This window comes from Perca flavescens, chromosome 12 (assembly GCF_004354835.1).
Source record: "Perca flavescens isolate YP-PL-M2 chromosome 12, PFLA_1.0, whole genome shotgun sequence".
Lineage (NCBI taxonomy): Eukaryota > Metazoa > Chordata > Actinopteri > Perciformes > Percidae > Perca > Perca flavescens.
The window spans coordinates 29,151,629-29,173,147 of NC_041342.1; the positions used below are offsets into that span (position 1 = coordinate 29,151,629).

Consider the following 21,519-nt stretch of genomic DNA (forward strand, 5'->3'; position numbering starts at 1 on the left):
TATAGCCTACTCTGTGCTGGTATGGAGATCAAACGGTATGCAAACAGCTGAGAGACAGACAGGAAGAGGGGGAGTCAACGAGAGTGAGAGAGAGAGAGAGAGAGGGGGGTATGATGTCATAGTTTTAAGTCTGTGCCATAGAAGAAGCAGATGGATGCAGCCGTCCTCCTTTTCCTTCGATCCTGTTTCCATTTCCATCGCCAGCTTCAGCATCAACATCAGGACCCATCGAGGACAAAAGAGTGACAAACCGCAGAAAGGAGAATCGGTGGTGAAGGGAGTCTGTCTGCAGGTGGAGGAAACAAAGCGGAAAAAGCCTCCTGTCGGCTGGATGTTAAGCGGATCGTCAACCGAAAGAGAAGTCCAATAAAGACGGGATATGGACCAAAATATCGGAGCAAGCACTGGGCCAGTCCTCTTTTCTGGCTTTATTCTGTATTATGAGCAGGCGGCTGTGTAGAGGAGCTAGTCCTGCCCAGAAAGGAGGAGGAGTAGGAGAGACACACACAGAAGGGTGTCGACGGAGAGAGGCAGGAGAAGAGGAGAAGAGAAGAGGAGGGGAGGAACGGAGGAAAAAATAATAGAGTGATATTTCAAGCTTCCAATAATGGCGGCTAAATCGGACGGGGTCCTGAAGATGAAGAAGAGCGACGTGGCCTTCACCCCCCTGCAGAACTCGGATCACTCCGGCTCGGTGCAGGGGCTCCACCCGGGCGCCCAGCCCGACTCTGCGGGCACCGGGGACGGGGACTTCGCCAACGGGGAGTCGCGGTGCTGCGGCGGGGGAGGCTCCAACTCGACGTGCCTTCGCCCGGGCAGGGAGCAGCAGAAATACACGGTGTGGGACTGCCTGTGGATCGTAGCCGCGGTGGCCGTGTATCTGGCCGACGTGGGCACCGACGTGTGGCTGTCGGTCGACTACTACCTCCGCCGCGACTACTGGTGGTTCGGCCTGACGCTCTTCTTCGTGGTGCTGGGCTCCTTCTCGGTCCAGCTCTTTAGCTTCAGATGGTTCGTCCACGACTTCACCACCGAGGACGGCGCGGAGTCCGCCGCCGACTGCTCCCACATGGACGGGAACAAGCTGCTGAGCGGCTCGGCCTCACACGGCGACGTTACCGCTCAACACCACCCGGCCACGCCGCAGAGACAGGCGTCGACCGCCAGCAAGAACACCACGAGCAACAGCACCGCGAGCACCGCGTTGGGCAGCAGGAGTAGAAAACGCTCTGCCTACTACTCCTTCTGCGTCTGGTTCGGCCAGTCCGTCATCCACATCCTCCAGCTGGGCCAGATATGGAGGTAGGATATGGGGATGGAGGCCTTGGGATGGGTAACAATGATTGTGTGGGAATGTGGGTTTGTTGTGTGAGGAATGAATGCATGAATGAATGAGTGAATGAATGAACGAGCAGAGGTGCTGCTCTGGCAGTAGCTGGCACTCTGAATGCTACCAGCTGCCATCTTTATCATGCTCCCCTCTGCGGGCCCAACACCAGTTGGGGAAAAAGTATCCAGATCCCTTACTTACTTAAGTAAAAGTACTAATTCTACTGTTCAAATACTCTGTTACAAGTAAAAGTCCTGCATTAAAAATGTGACTTAAGTAAGTATATGTAAGTGTAAATGTAGTCTACAGTAGGCCTACTTGAGTAAATGTAGAGCTACTTAATTCAATTCAATTTTATTTACACTGTCAAATCATAACAGGGGTTATCTGAGGACGCTTTACAGCTAGAGTATGTCTAGACCAAGCTCTATAATTTATAAATTACAGAGTGTGGTCTGTGTGTGCAAGAGCAAGCATTTGATGCGACAAAACTTCCTTTAAACAGGCAGAAACCTTGCCAGTTGGGACACAGAGACAGAGATACAGATTATAGAGAAATATGATTCATAATAATTATAGCAGTTGGTATGATGAACAGTAGCAATTATAGTACCAATAAAGATAATAGAACTATGACTAGAAATGATAGTAGTTAGCAGTGCAGGGCGTAGCAGGACCACGGCAGCAGCTGCAAACAGAGACGATATAACGAAATAATGGTACCGTAGTTACATTCCACCACTGGCCGACACACAAGACACTGTGGGAGGCTGTTAGGTCACTCCCTGTGGGTCATGACGAAGTACAAGCTGAACAGGAATGGTATTTTCTCTCTTTTGATGGCCCTGGCCTGTCAGTCACAGGTCAGTCTGGTGTCAAGCAGTGAATGCTGCCGATGCTGTGCACACTTTTCTCTTTTGGTGCCATTAGAATGGGCTTCATACTGCTTTTGGGTGGATTTATGGATTTGAATAACCCTTAACTTACTACACATGGTGGTATTTGACAAAAGCTTACTCACAGTCATGTATTAAGTATATGTAGAAACAAAACATCATGCAGCAGACAACTTATTGAAAAATCTAACTATTACAGACGTATCCTGTGGTGCACATGCTGTAACCAGTGGTGGAAGAGATATTTGATTCTTTATTCAGTAAAATGTACTTAAAGTAACAAACATTGCTCCTTAAGAAAATGTTACATGATTATATAAGACAAAATTGGATTGTTTAATATCCTTAATGTGTAAGTGTATTTGACTGCTGTAGCTGGTTGAGTTGGAGATCATTTAATGTGTGATTTAATCTATAACAGTGCATCATATTTTATAAGATGAGCATTTTCTTTGTATATTGAATGTTATTCTAGCTGGCTGTAACAATCTTTCCCTCTGAAAAGTGGTGGAGTAGAACTAACATTATTAATCTGCAGATTATTTTATTGATTAATCGTTTGACCCGCAAATGTGAGAAGGTGTCCATCACCACAGTTTAAATCTCACAATCCAAAGTCCAAGCTGCCATATTAAAATGTCGTTTTGTCATAAAACCAACAATATTTAGTTTACTATCAAAGAAGACAAAGAAAAGCAGAAAAAAACTCATATTGTAGCCATTGAGCCTTCTGATTATACTAGCTAATTATTTCTCAAAACATTGACTTGAAAAGTATCCCAATGTCTTGTTTTTTGTCTTATTTTTTTTTATTTGAATTTCGACTTCAAATATTTATTTTTGAAAAACCACACGTAACAGTTGGATACGTCTTATTTTAAAATGCAATGACATGTAAATGTCCATATTTCCACACCTGATTTTCAGCAAAATTTCAAGTTACACAGCAGCGGATTGCCAAAGCCCGCACTTTGACCCGAATCAGATCACATGACCTCAGGGTCTCTGGCTGCAGCCAACGTGTTACCGTCTGCTTGACCTGTCCTGGGCTGCACATATAGCAGTACTCTTATAGTTCAAGTCACTCATGTGACATTTGCAGCGGCTATAGTGTGTAATACTATATATAGTACCATAAGTGTTCTCTGCCCTTTTCTTTCATAACTCATACTGGGCTCAGACTGCAGCAGCCCTGTGACCCTGAACAGGTTTAGATTTCAAAGTTACGCTTCTGGCATTTTGAAATTTCTATGAACCTGTACAGTTTATAACAGAACTTTTTTTTATTTTTTTATTTAGTTCATATGATAAGATAGACTTTATTAACCCTCTGAGGATGCACTGGCGCGTCCAAACGATGTTTGACAAAACTCCTATTCAAAAAGTGATATTACAAAATTTAATTTCAGACATTTATTTACTATTTTAATCATATATAACCTAAGACTTTGGTAAACTCATTTCAAGCACCGAAACAATTCATACAACACATTATAAGTTATAAGTCAAAAGAGATTTGAGGAATTTCAAGAAGCCAAACGTCAACGTTTCAGCTTTAGCGCCAACTTATCTCCTCACACATTGCTCTGGGGCAGATTTGGGTTTCACTGTACGGAAAGCTGAGTTTGTTCTGAACATTTTGATATGAAACACATGGGGATCAGTTATATACAAATGGCTTAAAAAGGTAAATTTAAGGAGATATGTGAAAATGCCCTTAAACACTGGGGAAATTCCCTTGTTACAGCAGCTCAAAAGAAAAATTCACACATTAAATTGACAGCGGAAAAACATACAAAAAGCATAAATAGAATTAGATTTATAATAATAATAATAATAGTAATATTTACACTATAAACACCTTTATATAAACAGACAGCATACACAGATATACAGATGAGTGAGGTGCGGATGAATCAAAATGACATATTGCACAGTGGGAGGTGACACGGAGTAATAAATAAATAAATATGCATAGTGCAGAATATTGTCAAGTGATGGCTCATGTTGCAGAATCAGCGAGCAGTGCTACATTCTAATGTATTAAAGAGTGAGTTAATACATGAGTTTAAAACCGTTTAATCTATTATTCATGATTATTTATTGCGATAGAAATCTCCAGACGTCAGACAGAAATGTTAAAGTGTCTGCGGCTCCGTGCCTGTTGATGTTTTGTACCAACCTTAATTGGAAACCTACATTAAGAGTGCTAAGAGTAACATAACAGAGACCTAGAATAGTGCTGGAACAGTTACTGGATCACTGATTCACACACATGATTAACATGTTTGACAGTTCATTATATAAAGTGGTTGCAGTTGCTACAATTTCATAGACTGGGTAAACCTGTACATTTATCTATCCTGCTTCCGTTACAAATCTGCGGGAACCAATCACAAACTGGCTTATCCACCTGGCGCACTATTGGTGGGTTTAACACGATGACGATAGAGAAGCGACCAAGCAGCTTTTCGTTTACATTCAGTCTGATTGGTTGAAGGACTATCCAATCGCGTACAGAGTCATTTGAACTGTGCCCGTTGATCATGCCTCTTGTGCGTTAGAAAATACAGAGGAGACTCCCCAGAGTAATTGGTCTGTGGACAGCCAGACTAACAATTTCGGGGATACTAAAAAGATGATCAGAATGTATACACAGCTGTGACTGGTCAGTTTTTTGAAGAATACATGAACATCATTAATACAGCACAAATCATAATGATTCAAATACCTTAATTGATGCATTAATTAACATATTGTTCCTGCATTGTAGAATTAATTCATGCTGTTTAATGCTTAAAGTCATGCATGAATTCATGATAATTCACGTACCATTATTATAAAGTATTACCGTTATGTTGTATTGCTTATTATATGCTGATTTAAGACAATACTTTGTAGTACAATGTCTATCTTTGCTGACTTGTTCTAGTTGGATGGATATGAAATAGGTTTTTGTGACCGATCATATTTGTAGAGTTTGGGAGAGGAGACAAAGTTCTCCGTTTACGATGTCATATTTTATTGAAGAAGTTATGTTAATTTGTGTCTTTGCGCCAATTTGCGCTGACTTGGTATGCAATCGCACCGCCTCTCAGTCAGGTTTACTTTCAAAAGGATGGTTTCTCATTGGGAATTGTCATGCCCGTTGTGTTCTACCATTAATAATGACAAGCCAGTGACCTATCACATTCAAAATGTTGCTCCCAGCTGGCCCCGCCCCTGTGTCTGCCTCTGGCTCGTGATGGGCAGGTCTACTGTCTGTGTGATACCGTCTTTGATAAGCAGTAACTTTGTGTTTGCTGTGGGTTGGGAACAGTAACAGTGAAAGACAAGTTTTATAGTTTATGCATTTTTTTCTCTCGCATATTATTGCTGGGCACATATTTTACATTCTGCATTGATCAAACACCTTCAAAATATTAAACATTGGACAGAAAAATGAGAGATCCCTCTGTCAAAGAGACGGAGAGACAGTTTTTCTCATTCTTCTTCCAATACTTGTTGTACGTATCCTTATTGCGCCGTGGGTCAGAGAGAAACATATTTTCAATTGTTCTGTATGTCTGGCACATATTGCAGAATTGACAATAATGTTGACTCGACTTGACTAAAACAAGGTATCAAACAGCATCTCCACATCATACTAAGTCCAGTGACACCCCAGAAGCTAAAGAGCACATGTAGCTAAAAACCGTCATCATTATCATGGTTAATGAATGCTGCTCAGCAAGATGCTGGAGGTCTGAAATGTCTGCTCTACAAAAATCTGTCTTGAACGGTCTCTTGATGCAAAGTATCAGACCCATCTCTGGTAAAACAATTTTTTTTAAAGAGCAACATTTGGCTTGACATTCTCTGATGTTTTTGAATGTGATCTTTCTTTATCTTTTGGGGGCATTTTGAGAAATGATGCCATTATTTGACAGTGAACAGTAGAGAGGTGACAGGAAATGACGCAAAGGAGGAGGGATTAGGACCTGCAATCACATGGTTGCCATGGCCAGCAGGATGACCCAATTTCCTGTTTCTGTCCACTTAGCACAACATGAGATTCAGTGCATAAATCAGAGGCACGTTTAAACTAGGGCTGCACAATATATGTTTTTTTTTTTATCGTCATCGCGATATCAACTGGCGCAATATACACATCGCGAAAGGCTGTGACATATAGATAAATATGCAATAGACGCAAAACTGATTTTAGTTTTTGTTAGTTGAAAGAAGATATCAGCACAAAACCGCACATTAAAATATAACTCATTATTTTTTTAGTGGTGCCTTTTCAGTTTGTTCAGTAGAGGAATGGTATAATGATTTCCTTTTATTTGTTTTAAATTCAACAAGCAATTTGTTGTATTTTAGAAGACTACTGAAAGCAGCAGAAATGCAGAAGTGAGTACACTTTAATATCTGTTTATTGCGAGCAATATCGTTATCTCAATATTTAATGTTATCGCATATCGCATATTTTCCTCATATCGTGCAGCATTAGTTTAAACGGTGTTTTGTTAAGGTTTGAACGACATGTTTCCTCGGTACGGTGTCAGACGGTGTGCAACAGGCTTTGAGGTATGTTACTTCAGTCGGGACTTCTTCATTAGGCTCCCTATATTAGCTTTAGCCTGGCTCGTAGCAGCTTTCTGTGGTGAAAAATGGCCGGGAGACGTCGGGATAACGTTGCATTACTCAGGTGATTTAGATCGTCTTTGCAGCGAACATAACACACTGACCACTGCAGCTTCAATACCCATGGAAATGTGCATCACTGTGTCAGCAGCAGCTGCCGCTTACGCTACTTTTCTTCACACGGAGAGCCTCACTTCCCGTAACAAACCTGTCAGACTAACATTCCGTCACATACACACGCTGCCCACATGGCTACCTGTCTTAAAGGGGAAGGCTCGGCCGGTAACGATCGTGTAAAAGGAGATACGGTGAAAGTTTACTTTTCTATCAAGCAGCAGAAAAGCTTAAGCGTTAACATCGCAACGTCCTGCGAAATATAACAAAATATCGTGCAGCCCTAGTAAGGAGTAACGATGCAGCACATCGAACAATTCATCGAAAATATGTACTGAAGTAAAAGTGGAAGTAGGAGAAAAAAATAATACTCCAGTAGAGTACAGATACAGCCAACAGGGTGTTCAACTCACCCCCATTTCAGTTTAAATAAACGCGTTGCTACGTTTTGTCGGGGCTGAACGTGCCCCAGTATTACCGGCCAGTTGATTAAATTTTGTTTGAGAAAATCTTAGCAGTCAAGTCCAGTGGATGTGGCAGTGTCATGTTCTCTTCTTCAGTTCACCCATTTTTTTTTTTACAGGTTTTACAGGCATTTTCTGTGTTTTACAGCATTTTAAAAACACATTTGCAGCTCAGTTATTATCAATGTGGTAACAGCAACAAGTCCTCCAAACGATACAATGATATGGGTTGTTGGCAAGGGGGTAAGCGAGCGTCCACAAACCGTAACTCCTATGGAGCCATTTTGTTGCTAACAAGCCATCACCCGCCGTTAGCATCCCACTGACTGCCATTCATTTTGGCGCCACTTTGACAGCGAATAACTTTACATCTGAAGTGTTTAAAGACTCTATTTGTCCATTGTTTATTTCTAAAGAAACACGACAATGTGTAAAAGACTCCATTACCTTGTATCTCACGTTATAGCAGACGTTTTTGTAAAAATAGGCCACGTGACTTAATGTCGCATAGTAGAAGGATAACCGTACAGTAAACAAGAAGCTCGCAGGCAGTTTCGGCTTGCAATAGCTGTTTAAGTTTAATTACTAATGTTAACTAGCATTTTAGTTAGCAATAATTAGCTTGTGCGTATGTTATCTCCTTACATTTACCTACGCTCTCTGTCTCTGTAAGACTGAATGATTGAGATTTCGGCACAGCTACCAGAAGACTTACAACTTTCAGACAGGTTGCTCACGTCACATCTACGTCTTCAAGCTCAGTTGGAGGCTGCTCAGTAACGCTCAGCACTCACCAGAAAAAATGCTTCTAATATTGTTCACTGGTCTCCGTCCAGAGCAATGGGATCTGTTGGTCCATTCTTATATACTGTCTATGGTTGTTTGTTACTAGCCTTAATATGAACAACAGGAGCGTTTTCCATGCCTCAAATCTAAAACCAGAGAATGTTGATCATGGTTTTGAATATGTCTTTCTTAATGTTTAGGCACAAACACTACTTGGTTATATTTAGACATCTAAACAACTTAGTAGTTTAGTTGCAACTAAGATTGTGGTTTGGGTTACAATCAGACGTTAATTCACTTCGGGATGAAAAGAAAACCCTTCAAATGGGAGTTGAGTCCTCTCCCAAGGTGATAGTCCTGTGTTTGGGTCAGCATTGCCGTCAGACATATTATATTTTTTTATATGACTAGACTAGAGAGTACCAGAGTGAGACATTTTCCAACCCTAGGAGCTTTAATTTTAGAAATGTAAAAAAATAAAATAAAAAAAATCCATGAATCAAAATCTCTCTTTGTTTTGTGCCTAAAATCCATACAAACAGATTACAAGCAGTACCTTTCAGTACCTTGATTTTCTTTTTAAATGCATTCATTGTTTCTGCTACTGTTCTACTGAAGCAAACGGTTTACACAGGCCGGTATCAGGATCAGTTTTTGATATACTTACAGGACACTCTCCTCCTCCCCCTTCTTCTCATCCTCTCAGGTTGTTTTCTGAAAGCTTTTCCATGAATATCTGCCGTTACACAACGTGCCAACTTCCAGTACTGCAGCCTTTGACCTGCGCTACTTGATTTCACTTCCTCTATCTGTACACACACACACACACACACACACACACACACACACACACGGTTCACACTGCTACACACACAGGTAAAGTGTATCGGTGTTTGTTAAATGAGACATTCCAGATTCCCATGTGAAATTAATGACACCCATACATTGCAGCTGGATTTAAGGTCTATGTCTATATTGTGTGCATGTGTGTTTGCACCAGATATTCAAGAGTGTGTGTGCCAGTTTTTGCAAGATGTTTCTTTGAAGTTTATGGCTTAGTATTCTGTGTGTGTTTGATAAGTGCATTATGCAGCATAGGTGTTCCTGTAAGCCTTGAAACTACCCTTACAAATGTTACTACTATAGGTAAGGAAGAGATGAAGTCACCTAAATAATATAGCTAAATAAACAGTCTTAGGACAGAGTGAGGCTTATGTTTAAACTGATTGGTGTATCTCTCTGTCAATTAACACACCAATAGTCTTGTTCCTCGTCAGCAATATGAGCTCTCATGCTTGGTTGTAACCCCTCTTTTTGTGTGTTATGGAGATTCAACGATGGTGATGGCGATGTTTATGCTAAGTGTTAAGCCAAACGTGCTAAGTTTGGTTGTGTCCCTCTTCTTTAAGCTAAGTGGGAGAACAGTTTGTTCTAAAGATGCACAGATAGACCGTCCAGTGACCGGAATTGGCCGGTTTTCACGTGCTCGGCCTTGACCGGCGACCGGCAGGAGAGAACAAGTTTGCAATATGCAACACCTGCAAGGAAAAAGTAGGGCATGGAGGGACGACACCAAAAACCCAAATCACATTTTTTTGTTGGATATTGGATGTGAAAAGAAGGAAATGGTTCTAACATTGAACTTTAGATGTGTGTGAATTTCCCACACCAGGAGTAATTTATATAGTTCTATTTTATAGTGATCCATTATCTGTTCAAAAAGGTTCTATGTTCTGTGCAAAATGTCCTATTAAAGAAAAGATAGAAAATATATATATATGTGTGTGTGCTGTAAAGTGGTTAGAAAAAATGAAATCGGAATCGGTATTGGCTGGTCTAACTCAAAGAAAATCGGAAATCGGAATCGGCCTAAAAAGTTGTAATCAGTGCATCTCTAGTTCGTTCATTATTGCCAAATACTTTAAAAGTCTCTTCTTGGGTTTTTTTCAGAGATAATTCTATTTAAATTCATTAGAATTCATTAGATTTTTAATTTGTTGGTGCAGTTCTCTGTGAAACAGGTGTCCAATCCAATCCAGTAGTTGTTTATGGGCTTGGTTTTTAAGACATCTGCCCCCAACTTCTTAAGATGAGTCAGTATATTAACTCGTTTCACAGCTCCATTCAAGCCTTTACAATTCCCGGCTAAAAACTGCACCACACTTTCTTGAAAGATCCCTTTATAGAATTGTCCATCATCTAGTGTGTAAAGGATAAGATGTGAGTAAATGAGCATCCTTGCATGTACCAAATTTGTTTTTATCTGAACCAACACCGCATCTCGGGATGTCTGCTGTAAGGTTATTGCTGTGTTGAAATGTTGAAAGGTGTAGAGCAGCTGACTGACAGTGAACAGGGCCCAAAGCAATATAATAGCAACACGGCAGGTTTTAACTGTGCAATCTGTAAACGCAGGCAGCGGGCTCATCAATACATGTAATCTCTGTGGTTCTGCTCCTCCTTTGCATATTTTAAAAGCCCATTCATGTCTTTTAAATCCAATAAACATAAAAAACAGACCATATGCAAAATAAAAATCCTTTATTCAAAGGACAAACATCTTAAAGCTGTTATATCATTATGTTAATGTGTATCTAAACGCGGCCTTAACGTTGCACCTCAGTGAAACACGCCTACGCCACATGCGCATGACACTTGTAACCATTGTTAAGTCTATTTTGTTTGTTTATTGATATTCACCCCCATAACACACACACACACACACACACACACACACACACACACACACACACACACACACACACACACACACACACACACACACACATCCACACTAGTTAGACCCAACTTTACTTTAAGGTTTATTTCTTTACAGTTATTTACACTACTTGTATTTCTATTTTTCTTTTTGTCCTACATGTATGTCATTGCACTTTATGTATGTACCTTCCTCTGTAGCTGTTTTTTTCTAACTTGTTGTTTGCACCTTATGTCCATTCATTTTGCACCGGGACCAGGGAAACAAGTTTTATTCCTCTGCGTACTGTACTGCACTGTATATAGATGGATTACAATAAAGTCTCTTTTATCTCTCTTATCTCGTATCTTACACTTAAATAAATGTAATATATAAGATGCAACTGGGCTTGGAGTGCAATCAGCAGATCATTTCAGAAAGCATTCTTGCACTTTCAAACTTCTTTTAAAATGTTGTCAGTACCGGTATGGATGTTTGGATAGTAGTTGACCCTGTTGTATGCACACAGTAGGAAGTACCACACAGCACAGTTCATGTTGGGCTTTGCCCTGCTATTAGGGTCAGGGTAAAGGTTGAGCATGTAGTTGTGATGGTTAGGGTTAGGGGCTAGGGAATGTGTTATGTCAACAAATATGTGCATGTGTGCATGCTAGCGAAAGGCCTATCTGCCTCTTGCATTATTTACAGTCTCCTTCCAGAGCAGGAGAGGAACAGTGAGGGGGTGGAGAGAACCGGAGACTGTAATGTAATGAGACTCTCTCTCTTTGTTTTTCCTCTGCAGTTTAAAATTGTGTTTTATTTCTGGAAAGAGGGTTTTTTTCTCATAAAACTGGGCTGTCTATGCAGTAGAATTGCGTCAAACGTGTTATTTGGAGTTATTCTGCCGGCCTGTGAGTAGGGAGATCTTGGCACTGGTAACACGGAGGGAAGTTTACCATCATTCATTTACACATACTACCAACGTTATTAGGATACCAAGTTGGTTGAATATGAGCAACGCAGACCGCAGCAACTGTGATTGGTCCGCTTGGCCGTGGCTCGGTAGCGTTGCATTTCTTCCTACTCATTTCCGGGTTCTCCTTCTCACGGAAACAACATGAAATCAAGAAGAGGGTTAACTTTTCCTGCTACAGCTTTCCAACCGTGATCAGAAAGCACAGGGGAGACACTTTGTTTCTCCGTCTCCACCGCCGAAATCGGTACTCGTTCCGAAGCAAATCCCCGTCGCTCTCTCACTCGCTCTATCCCCCTCTCCCCACGCATAAACACATACTGCTAAGATACGCTAGATCGACGCAGATACAACCGAGGCACAAGTATAAATCTTCAGTACGGCCTAGGCCACTTATGTAAGCTAAGGCGTAGGCTCTGTGTGGTGCAGACTTACTACTATGAATCAGACTATAGAAAGACCAGCATCAAAAACACACACACACACAGTGAGAAGTGTGCCATGTCCATCTGTCCATGGACAGGCTGCGGCTTTATTGCTCTCAGCCCGGATTTCATTTTCAAGTTCTTTATTGATATTGGAACTTCATTTCACGGCCTGTTAGCGTGCTGCTAAATGAGTGCAATGTGTTGGTGATATTTCAGAGATAGAGGCAGAGAGAGAATGGGAATAAACTGAGACATTAAAATGTAGGCCACAGACAAGACTGAACCGTAATAATGAATTCACTTCATTAAATGAGCTTTTGCCTCAGGTCTGGAGAGGTACAGTTGAGTTGCAATGCCGGGAGCTGCAGTACGTGTGCCGCTCAGCCAATGTCCATGTTGCAATCCAGTCTTTTCTAATGAAACTGCACGGTGAATCTGTTGCTTAGACTAGGCTGATCACCCCGATCACAATACCTGAAAACTTTCACTTAGGTATTTCAGAAAGAAACGAAGGTGTGACAAGTTCAGTGTGTTGTTCCTTAGTCCTTTCTGATGTACTGCTACATGTAATCTTTCGTCATGTCTGGTTGACGTTGAAGCATGATGTTTTTTCCTCCGTCTCCTCCAGGTATTTTCATACTATCTACCTGGGCGTTCGGAGTCGTCAGAGCGGTGAGACGGAGCGCTGGCGTTACTACTGGAGGATGGTCTATGAGTTTGCAGATGTGAGCATGCTGCATCTCCTGGCCACCTTTCTGGAGAGCGCTCCACAACTGGTGTTGCAGCTGTGCATCATCATACAGACACACAAGCTCCAGGCTGTGCAAGGTAACACACTCACTCACAAGCAAGTGTCTTTCTATACTTACCCTCAAACCTATACTTATCTTGTGATTGTTTTGTTTTTTTATGTACTTAGAAGAGTTTTATAGTATTTTACCTGTGCCTGTGCACTAAAATCATCACTTTCAGGGATGAGATAAATAAGATAGATTTTTATTGTTGCGAAGGAAATTTGTCTGGGACAAACAAACAGTATCTGCTGTTTAGAGAATTCCACACAACATAGTGCATACATAGATGCATACATATATACAGTACACACAGACAAAGACACACTGTTGCTGCTGCTGGCGAACAGAAAGTTTTTCGAATCGGAGTTAAGCGCTGAAGTCATCCTTTAATAAAAGAAGTTGTTTTCGGAGTTTTGCCGATTGGATACGGCAAAAGTTTAATCTATCAACTGGTGTTGCTCTGGTTGGCTATGAGTGCGGATGGAATTTGAAAGACAACCATTTGTCCTGCCCCTCGGATTGAGCCCTGCCAATGGTGAGTTCCCAGACCCAACATCTTGATGTGGGTCTGGCTTGTCAGGCTAATTGGCTTTACTTTTCAGGCCCGGAAGTTGCCACTTGGATTATTGACAATGAAGTTGAATCTAATAAGTGAGCTAAGTGAGGGTAAACACATGCTGGACCAGTCTGTGTAAGAGAACTCTACAGTAACTGCCCACTTTTTTAACGGCTCTGGTTCTGGAAGTGTTTTTCCCCGTTCAGTATCTCCATCGATGGTTAATTAAATGCTTGTATAAAGAGTTTTAGGCCTGGAACCAAGCCAGCCAGCTATGAGAAGAATCGTGACCATAAAACATTTGATTTGGCGCAAAACAACACAAGACTGTGAACAGAAACAATCGTAGACTTCAATGGTAGTAGCTCGCTCTAGCCGTTTGTGGGTGCGGTAAACATTTCCATGGTAACGGCGAGTTCAGCTAATGCGAGAAGTCAATGTTATGCTTAGGATTTTGGTTAATGTTGTATTCCTCCATAACATCGCAAATAAAACATGTTGATTTTATACCGACTTCTAGCTTCTACAGGAGCAGAAACTTTAGTTTCACAATCTCCTAGCTCCTAAGTATTCCTTGGATGGATTAGAGTCTAAACCATCCAAGGTATACTTACCACCTACCACTCAGCCAAACTTTAGACAATATGGCTGATGATCAAAATCCTTATGGAGAAAATCAATGGGATTTTTGACTTCCGGAATTACACTGGTCTCTCTCGCGCTCTATAGACACACAGAGGTCTTCTCATCTGTGGTTCTGATGGCAAATAAGCATTTTTTTTCTCCAAAAATGTGTGTATTTCTGTACTGTTTCCCCTGATGTGGCACTGGAATTGAACCCTTTGTGTCTCTGTGTGCCTGACTGTTGCAGGTATGACAGCTGCAGCCTCCCTCGTCTCTCTGGCCTGGGCCCTGGCCTCCTACCAGAAGGCCCTGCGAGAGTCTCGGGATGACAAGAAGCCCATCAGCTACCTGGCTGTCATCATCCAGTTCTGCTGGCACTTCTTCACGATCGCCGCGAGGGTCATCACCTTCGCCCTGTTTGCCTCTGTGTTCCAACTCTACTTTGGCATCTTCATTGTCCTGCACTGGTGCATCATGACCTTCTGGATTGTCCACTGTGAGACAGACTTCTGCATCAGCAAGTGGGAGGAGATTGTGTTTGACATGGTGGTGGGCATAATCTACATCTTTTCCTGGTTCAACGTCAAGGAGGGACGGACAAGGTGAGGACCCGCAGCCCAATTCAGCGTGAAAAAAATCTGTTTCAGTGGCGTGATTAAAAAAAAAATACATTCTTTAATTTAATTGACGGTCCTCATTATTCTGTAGACTGAGAGCACAGTACAGTATCTGTGTTGGGAGGATGGACCAGCTGGTTGGTGTAGCTGTCCTCACAGCCCACTGTTAAAATGCTGCTTCATGCTTTGCTGACTGATGTCATTTTATTGTTTTCATTGTGTCTTTGTGCAGGTGTCGGCTTTTCATCTATTACCTGGTGATTCTGGTGGAGAACGCTGCTCTCAGTGCGCTGTGGTATCTCTACCGGTCGCCTCACACCACTGACGCCTTTGCAGTGCCAGCACTCTGCGTCATCTTCAGCAGTTTTCTCACCGGTGTGGTTTTCATGCTCATGTACTATGCCTTTTTCCATCCCAACGGGCCGCGCTTTGGTCGCTCGCCGAGCGGCCAGGGTCTCGACCTAGACCCCACGGCTCAGTTCTCCACGCTACCGTCTGAAGGTGCCACCAACTCGCTGCGTTCCAACCGAGGTGCCAGCTCGACCCTGGAGCGGGACGCGGGGAAGTATTCCGAGCGGGACGGCTGCATGCCAGTTTTTCAGGTGCGACCCACAGTGCCATCCACGCCATCGTCTCGCGCCCCGCGCCTCGAAGAGACCGTCATCAAGATCGACCTCTGTAGGAATCGCTATCCAGCCTGGGAGCGCCATGTCCTCGACCGCAGTATACGCAAGGCAATCCTGGCCATAGACTCGTCGCTGACTCCTCCACGGCTGCAGTACAAGGACGACGCTCTGGTGCAGGAGAGGTTGGAATATGAGACCACGTTATAGTTCCACCCTGTTCTCGGAACCCAGAAAGGGATGCAACCGTCAGAGTATTATCCTGCTATCATGAAAAAAAACATCAACAGGGACTGTGGCAATAAGAATTTCTTACTACCAACAATCTCACTTTTCATCTCTCATTCCCCTTTTTTCTTTTTCTATTCCTCGGCATCGGAGCCCACCCAGGAGCACTCAGCCCTCTTGGTATTGATCGGGGGAGTCCAGTCAATGTCAGCGGGCATGTTTGGGTTCTTGGTAGGGTTGTTGCTGTTATTTTTTTACTACCACTCATCAGGGAATCCTGTCCGATATGAACTAAATGCAACAGAGCGCTTGGACACTCTGCTCAGACCGTACGAAAAGCTGGTTAAGGTTGGGAACGTTAAGGATAAAACAAGCATATGTCCATCCAGACGAGTTTTAAGTCCTCTGATGTTCTACTTTAGCCGCAATGACACCGGAAGTACACAGAAATTCCTCTAAGGAAAGGAAACGATCCCTCATTCATCCGTAGAAACTTTAGAAGTTGTGGAGATGTGATCCCATAGCAGCCACAACTGGGTGGGTACTTCCATCAGTATCTACATGATAACACTCATCGCTCCGGTTCTCTTAGTGCCAAAAAGGGTTCCATGGAAATGTCCTCCAGATTCTGAGGAGAAACACCTCATGCCGGGTTCAGACTATATGACATCAGCCCGATCATACTGCCAACCCGGCAGACGTTGAGGCGTCGGTTAAGATTGGGAACGACAATGGGTGTCCGGCGCGACAGTCGATCGATCTAGGCCTGTAACAATTGTTGCATAATTGTCTAATCGCAATTTTCTTTTTTACATTATCGCGGTTTCTTTGTTTAACCGCAATCAATTGCTAACATTAGCCAAGGTCCAAAGGGGTGTGGCTGTTCATGGTAATTGTCAGTTTTATGTTCATTTAAGAAAAAATTACAATGTTTTATTATAAATAAAGAGGCGCGGTTTACTTCATAGGCTGTGCATTTGTGTCATACTACATTATCTGGGTCACATAACAGTGATATAAACAAATCCTTGGATTCATTCACAACTTGAATTCCTTTGCAAAAGTAATGCATAAATGCATCTTTTTTAAATTTGACTGAAAGAGACAATTATATTGTTAATGGCAATTATTTCGGAGACAAATAATTGTAAAGTAAAATTTGGAATTGTTGCAGCTCTACCCTCATGTTCGCCGAGACAAAGAGGAATGGTGTTGTTGGTGCTGCAGGTGGAACTGTGAAACAAAGGAAAGGTCACAGTCATTTTTTTCTTTCCTTTTTTTAGGCTTTTCCGACACATGAGACAACCAACATCATACACACCGCCACTGTTTCTTTACATTCTTGTTCCTAGCACCTCCTTCCCCGATGACATCACAGGCATCGGGAAAGACGGCAAGCTTTGATCGGTCAGGGCACCAAAGTGTAGTCTGTCATGTCTCTCAACCTAGTCCTGGCAATGATTTATGACTCGCCTCATCTGACACAGTGAGCATCGTAACAGACTAAAATATGGTGTAGTCTGAACCCGGCAATAGAAATGGCTGGGAAGTCCAAAATGTTCTTCTCTGGTCTGGACATTTCATTCCTCTTGGATAAGTACGGTCTACACTTTCAGACAGAAAGTGAACTACATGAAGACAGTGGTCAAAGTAGCATCTATACTCAGTGTTTTGTTTGGATTAAATCAGCCAAACCTGGCAGGAAGGAAGGACATGGAGCGAGAAAAGAAGGGGTGAAAGCTGGACAGAAACAACCTCACTGTCTTTTGTCCCATAAGGAAATTAGTCAAACTCCACAATGCCAAGAAAAAATCTTCCTGGCAGCTCAACGCAACTATTTGCAGTCCAGCCTCAACTGATCTTCGCCGGTCTGTGGAGGCTAAAGTGGGGGAGAGAGAGCAGACTAAACAAGCAAATCGCCAGACGGCAACGAAAAGGAGATGGCCGGACAGGATGACGCAGGAAATGTAAATGAGTCCAAGATGGAGAAGAAGAGAAAAAAGGCGGACTAGCAGCCGTCTCAGCCAAACTCAAACCAAACACCAGGATGTACAGTTCTCTGATACAACATGCAGCATTTTTTTTTACTTTAGAGATGATGTAGAGGGTACTGAAGTCATTGTCTGTGTTTTTATGTGTGTGGCGTGTGTGTGTGTGTGTGTGTGTGTGTGTGTGTGTGTGTGTACGTGTTGGCAATAGGCAACATTTCGACTTTAAATCTGCTTGTTCTTTGATAAACACACACGTAACCTCCTGGGGAATTTTTTTTCCAGCAGCTTTTAAACATCGTTACACCAAGCCCCACAGCACAAGTTAACATGGTGCTGGTAGTGTCCACTGGCTTTAATGGGAAATGCTAACAAAGTGACTTCTGGTTAACAGTAGTGCCACTATAAAAGCTTGATATAAGTCCACCGTTATACCACATATCATGGTCTGAGAAGGGTAACTGATGAAATCCAGACATTTTCAGTGAAGGGCCGTCTAAATGCAGGAAAAAGACAAAACGACAACAATTGAAGGTGGGTGCAAGAAGCAAAAACACTTTATTCCAGCAGATATCGGTCCCTTTCACTAAACTCAGCACAAGCCATGTCAAATCAAAGACGGCAGAATGTTTCTTCCTCGCTCGTGTAATGGGTAGCTGCACAGCGGCAGCCTAGTCAGTGCTGTAACTGGGGGCCAGAAGATACATCATCATACATGATACGACTCTGTCATGTTAACCCTGTTTTTTCGCCACTTTTCCTCCGTGAGGACATTAATCCGTGAGTGTTCCTGTACCCAAATAGACACAGACATACGTCAGAAAGAGTTTGCCTTTCTTAATTAACGCGACAAAAGGAAAGAAACGAGGGGAGTACATTTGGATAAAATAGTTGATGGAGAGATTAGGGCAGCGCGGATGATAAACTCTGCAGAGAGAGAGCTGAAGGGGAGAAGACTTAATGACAGCGAGCTGGACTATAGCTAAGCTTTGGCTCTGACCAAAGTACTTTTTGAAGTAAATCATGAAAGTATAGCCATCCTGCCATACAGTCATTTTCAAGATTCTTCCCATTAATGTCCAGGTTCCATCAGATCAGATCAAGATCAGAAGCGTGCTATGGATGTCCTGGATTAGACGGTACCCGATGATGATGATGATGAAACAAGAAAATGTCTAAAGCCCTGCTAGTGGCACCTACTGTACAGACAAAGTCTTAAACAACATACTGACAGCAGTGCTGAAAAAGGTTAAGGTTTGCGTTGATGTCTGGTGTCGGAGGAAAGATCCGGGCCCCACATTAAGATTTCTGCTGGAGGCATTAAAATCGTTAGAACATTTCGTTCCAATCCAGACAGTCGTTTTTTAAGAGACCTTGACGTGTGCTCATATGTCTTGTTTTTGTCCACAACTCAAAGATTTTCAGTGTACTGTCACAGAGGAGTGTCACATTCAAGAAGCTGAAATCGGAGAATTTGTATTTATTTTTTTCTTTAAAAAAATGACTCCAATCTTTCAGCTTTCAAACGACTATAGAGTGAAGGCCATGCTGTTTGTGTCTTTTACAATTTCAAATGTCTGCACAAAAGAAAAGTTCCGGGTTGCAAAGTCTTTTTTCTTTTTCTAATGATGGCATGAGGAGAGAAAAGCACAAAACGAGTCAAAGGGATAATCATGGCATGAGACTGTAAACATTTTCATCCTGCTTAACCAAACCAGCCCCAGGCGTACTGAGCTGTTCTGACCTCAGCTTTTCTTATCGTGTATGAAGTCTGAATGCTGTTGCACGTCCTTACAACTTAATGTCCAAAACTTAAATACATTGATCATCTTATTCCTTTGGTTACAAATATATGTCGCACTAAACAGAGGATTGGTGCTTAGCCCACAGACTACAGAAAGAACCAGAAGGATGTGTTTCCATGATCCACTTTTCTTTTTTTTTTTGGCAAAAATTTTGCGGATTCCTGCCATTATTTGTGGGTTTCTCATAAATTTAAATAACTTATGTTAGTTGTCATGATAATTCTGTTTTGTTGGTGTTGGCAAGTCCAAAATGTAATGCCTTGTAGTATCTTGAATGATTCGAACATATTTTTGTGCTTATGAACAGATCCGCTGTGTTCTGTCAGAGACGCACTTTGAAGGACCATACCATCGGTTTTGCATGGTTTAGTCGTGTCACAATTACTTTACGTCACAGCGAATGGTTTTCAAAGAAGGCCATTATTTTTCCTGCAATTGCAATGTGGTGTACAACTATTGCTCAAGTTGTGTAATCACGTGAACATCGTCTACATTCATTTTAATCCTTGCAGTGCAGACGTTTCAAATCTATCTGCACGTAAACCGCATGACTCACCATTTCATACTGTGCAGAACTGAATGGAAAACCAGTGGGGGCGTGGAACTGAAGGCAAATTACTTAAAAAAAATCTAAAATATGAAAACGTTCGTAACAATATAAGTAATGTGTAGTTAGAGGTCAAATGTGCAAACACGGTGGTATGGTTTTTTAAGTTTGCTAAGATTTTTATTAGTTTAAAGTCAGCTGTTTTGATCATGTTTCCAAGTGTCTTATTCTTTCAGTTAACTTAAAGGGATACGCCACCGTTTGTTGAAATAGGGCTTATCATGGTCTACCCTGGCTGTAGATAGGTGGGCCAACGCATTTGTTGTCTCAGTGCAAGTAATTAAGTTGTTTTTTTGTTGGCTCACTTTTACTCACAACGTGCTAACCGGCAACATAGGATTCCATTCACTACGCTAAGCTAACTAGCGTCAGCGCTGCCGGTGTTCCACCGGACTAAAACAATGCATGCAAAAAAATGCGTTGACCCAGCTATCTACAGCTAGGGGATACCGTGATAAGCCCTATTTCAACAAACGGTGGCGTATCCCTTTAAATACGTACTGTTTAGGCTTATTAATTTGCCTTGTTGGCACACTATTGTATTGTGTGTGTGTGTGTGTGTGTGCGTGTGCGTGCGCGTGTCAGAGTGTATGTTCTCATCAGTGTGTGTGGTGTTTTACTGCACTGAGCAGTTTCTAGAGAACATTGTTTGGTTAAAGGCTGCTTCAGGTTTTTTTTTTTTTTTTTTTTTTGCCTTAATTTTGAGCTTTCGGTTTATTTACAAGTTTTACACGTCTAAATCTGTCCACAGGATTCGGGGAGTTGAAATAGGAGTTGTATACATTGGATAACGCTTTTTGTGGCTCCAGAGGAAGCTGTGTGAAATGGGATAAATTGCCTCATGTGATGTCACTTGAGTCAGCGTTTGGTTGGCGCTGAAGACAACAAGTTTGACAGTAGAAGAAATGCTTTTTTTTTTTACCTTTATTTATTCAGGGGGATGGGGGGGAAGTTTCACTGAGCAATGCTCTCATTTTCAGGCTGTTGATCCCATTCACAAATGAGGGAGGGACACTTTCCCCACCCAGATTTATCCTGCCCGATCCGGGGGGCTTCCGGTCAAACTCTTGCTTCTCTCACCTTTAGCCCCCCCCACTGCCTGCATTGTGGGTAACGTAGACACCAGTTTTTTTTTTGTAACTATCCAAGTAGAAAAAGCACAGGTTTCAGGTTGACACAATACTGTTAGACTTAGATCATGGCGCACATTTAGACAGCACTACAGGCGCGCATATAGAGGGAGACATCAGCTGATATTTGAGCAGGGCTGGAGATACCAATACCGTGACATCGATACCGGTTCCTAAATTTTATAAAACAAAAAGAAATTACAACACCATGGCACAAATGTATTTATTT

General features: G+C 42.1%; 1 protein-coding gene across 1 annotated transcript; it reads left to right on the forward strand.

The window, feature by feature from the left end:
* The first annotated feature begins 607 nt into the window (after window positions 1-607).
* On the forward strand, window positions 608-15,870 carry xkr4 (XK related 4). The gene is made up of 4 exons (XM_028594072.1): window positions 608-1,302; window positions 12,947-13,146; window positions 14,540-14,894; window positions 15,142-15,870. The coding sequence occupies exons 1-4, from the start codon at window positions 608-610 to the stop codon at window positions 15,740-15,742; spliced, it is 1,851 nt and encodes a 616-aa protein (XP_028449873.1). The 3' UTR covers window positions 15,743-15,870.
* Window positions 15,871-21,519: the final 5,649 nt, after the last annotated feature.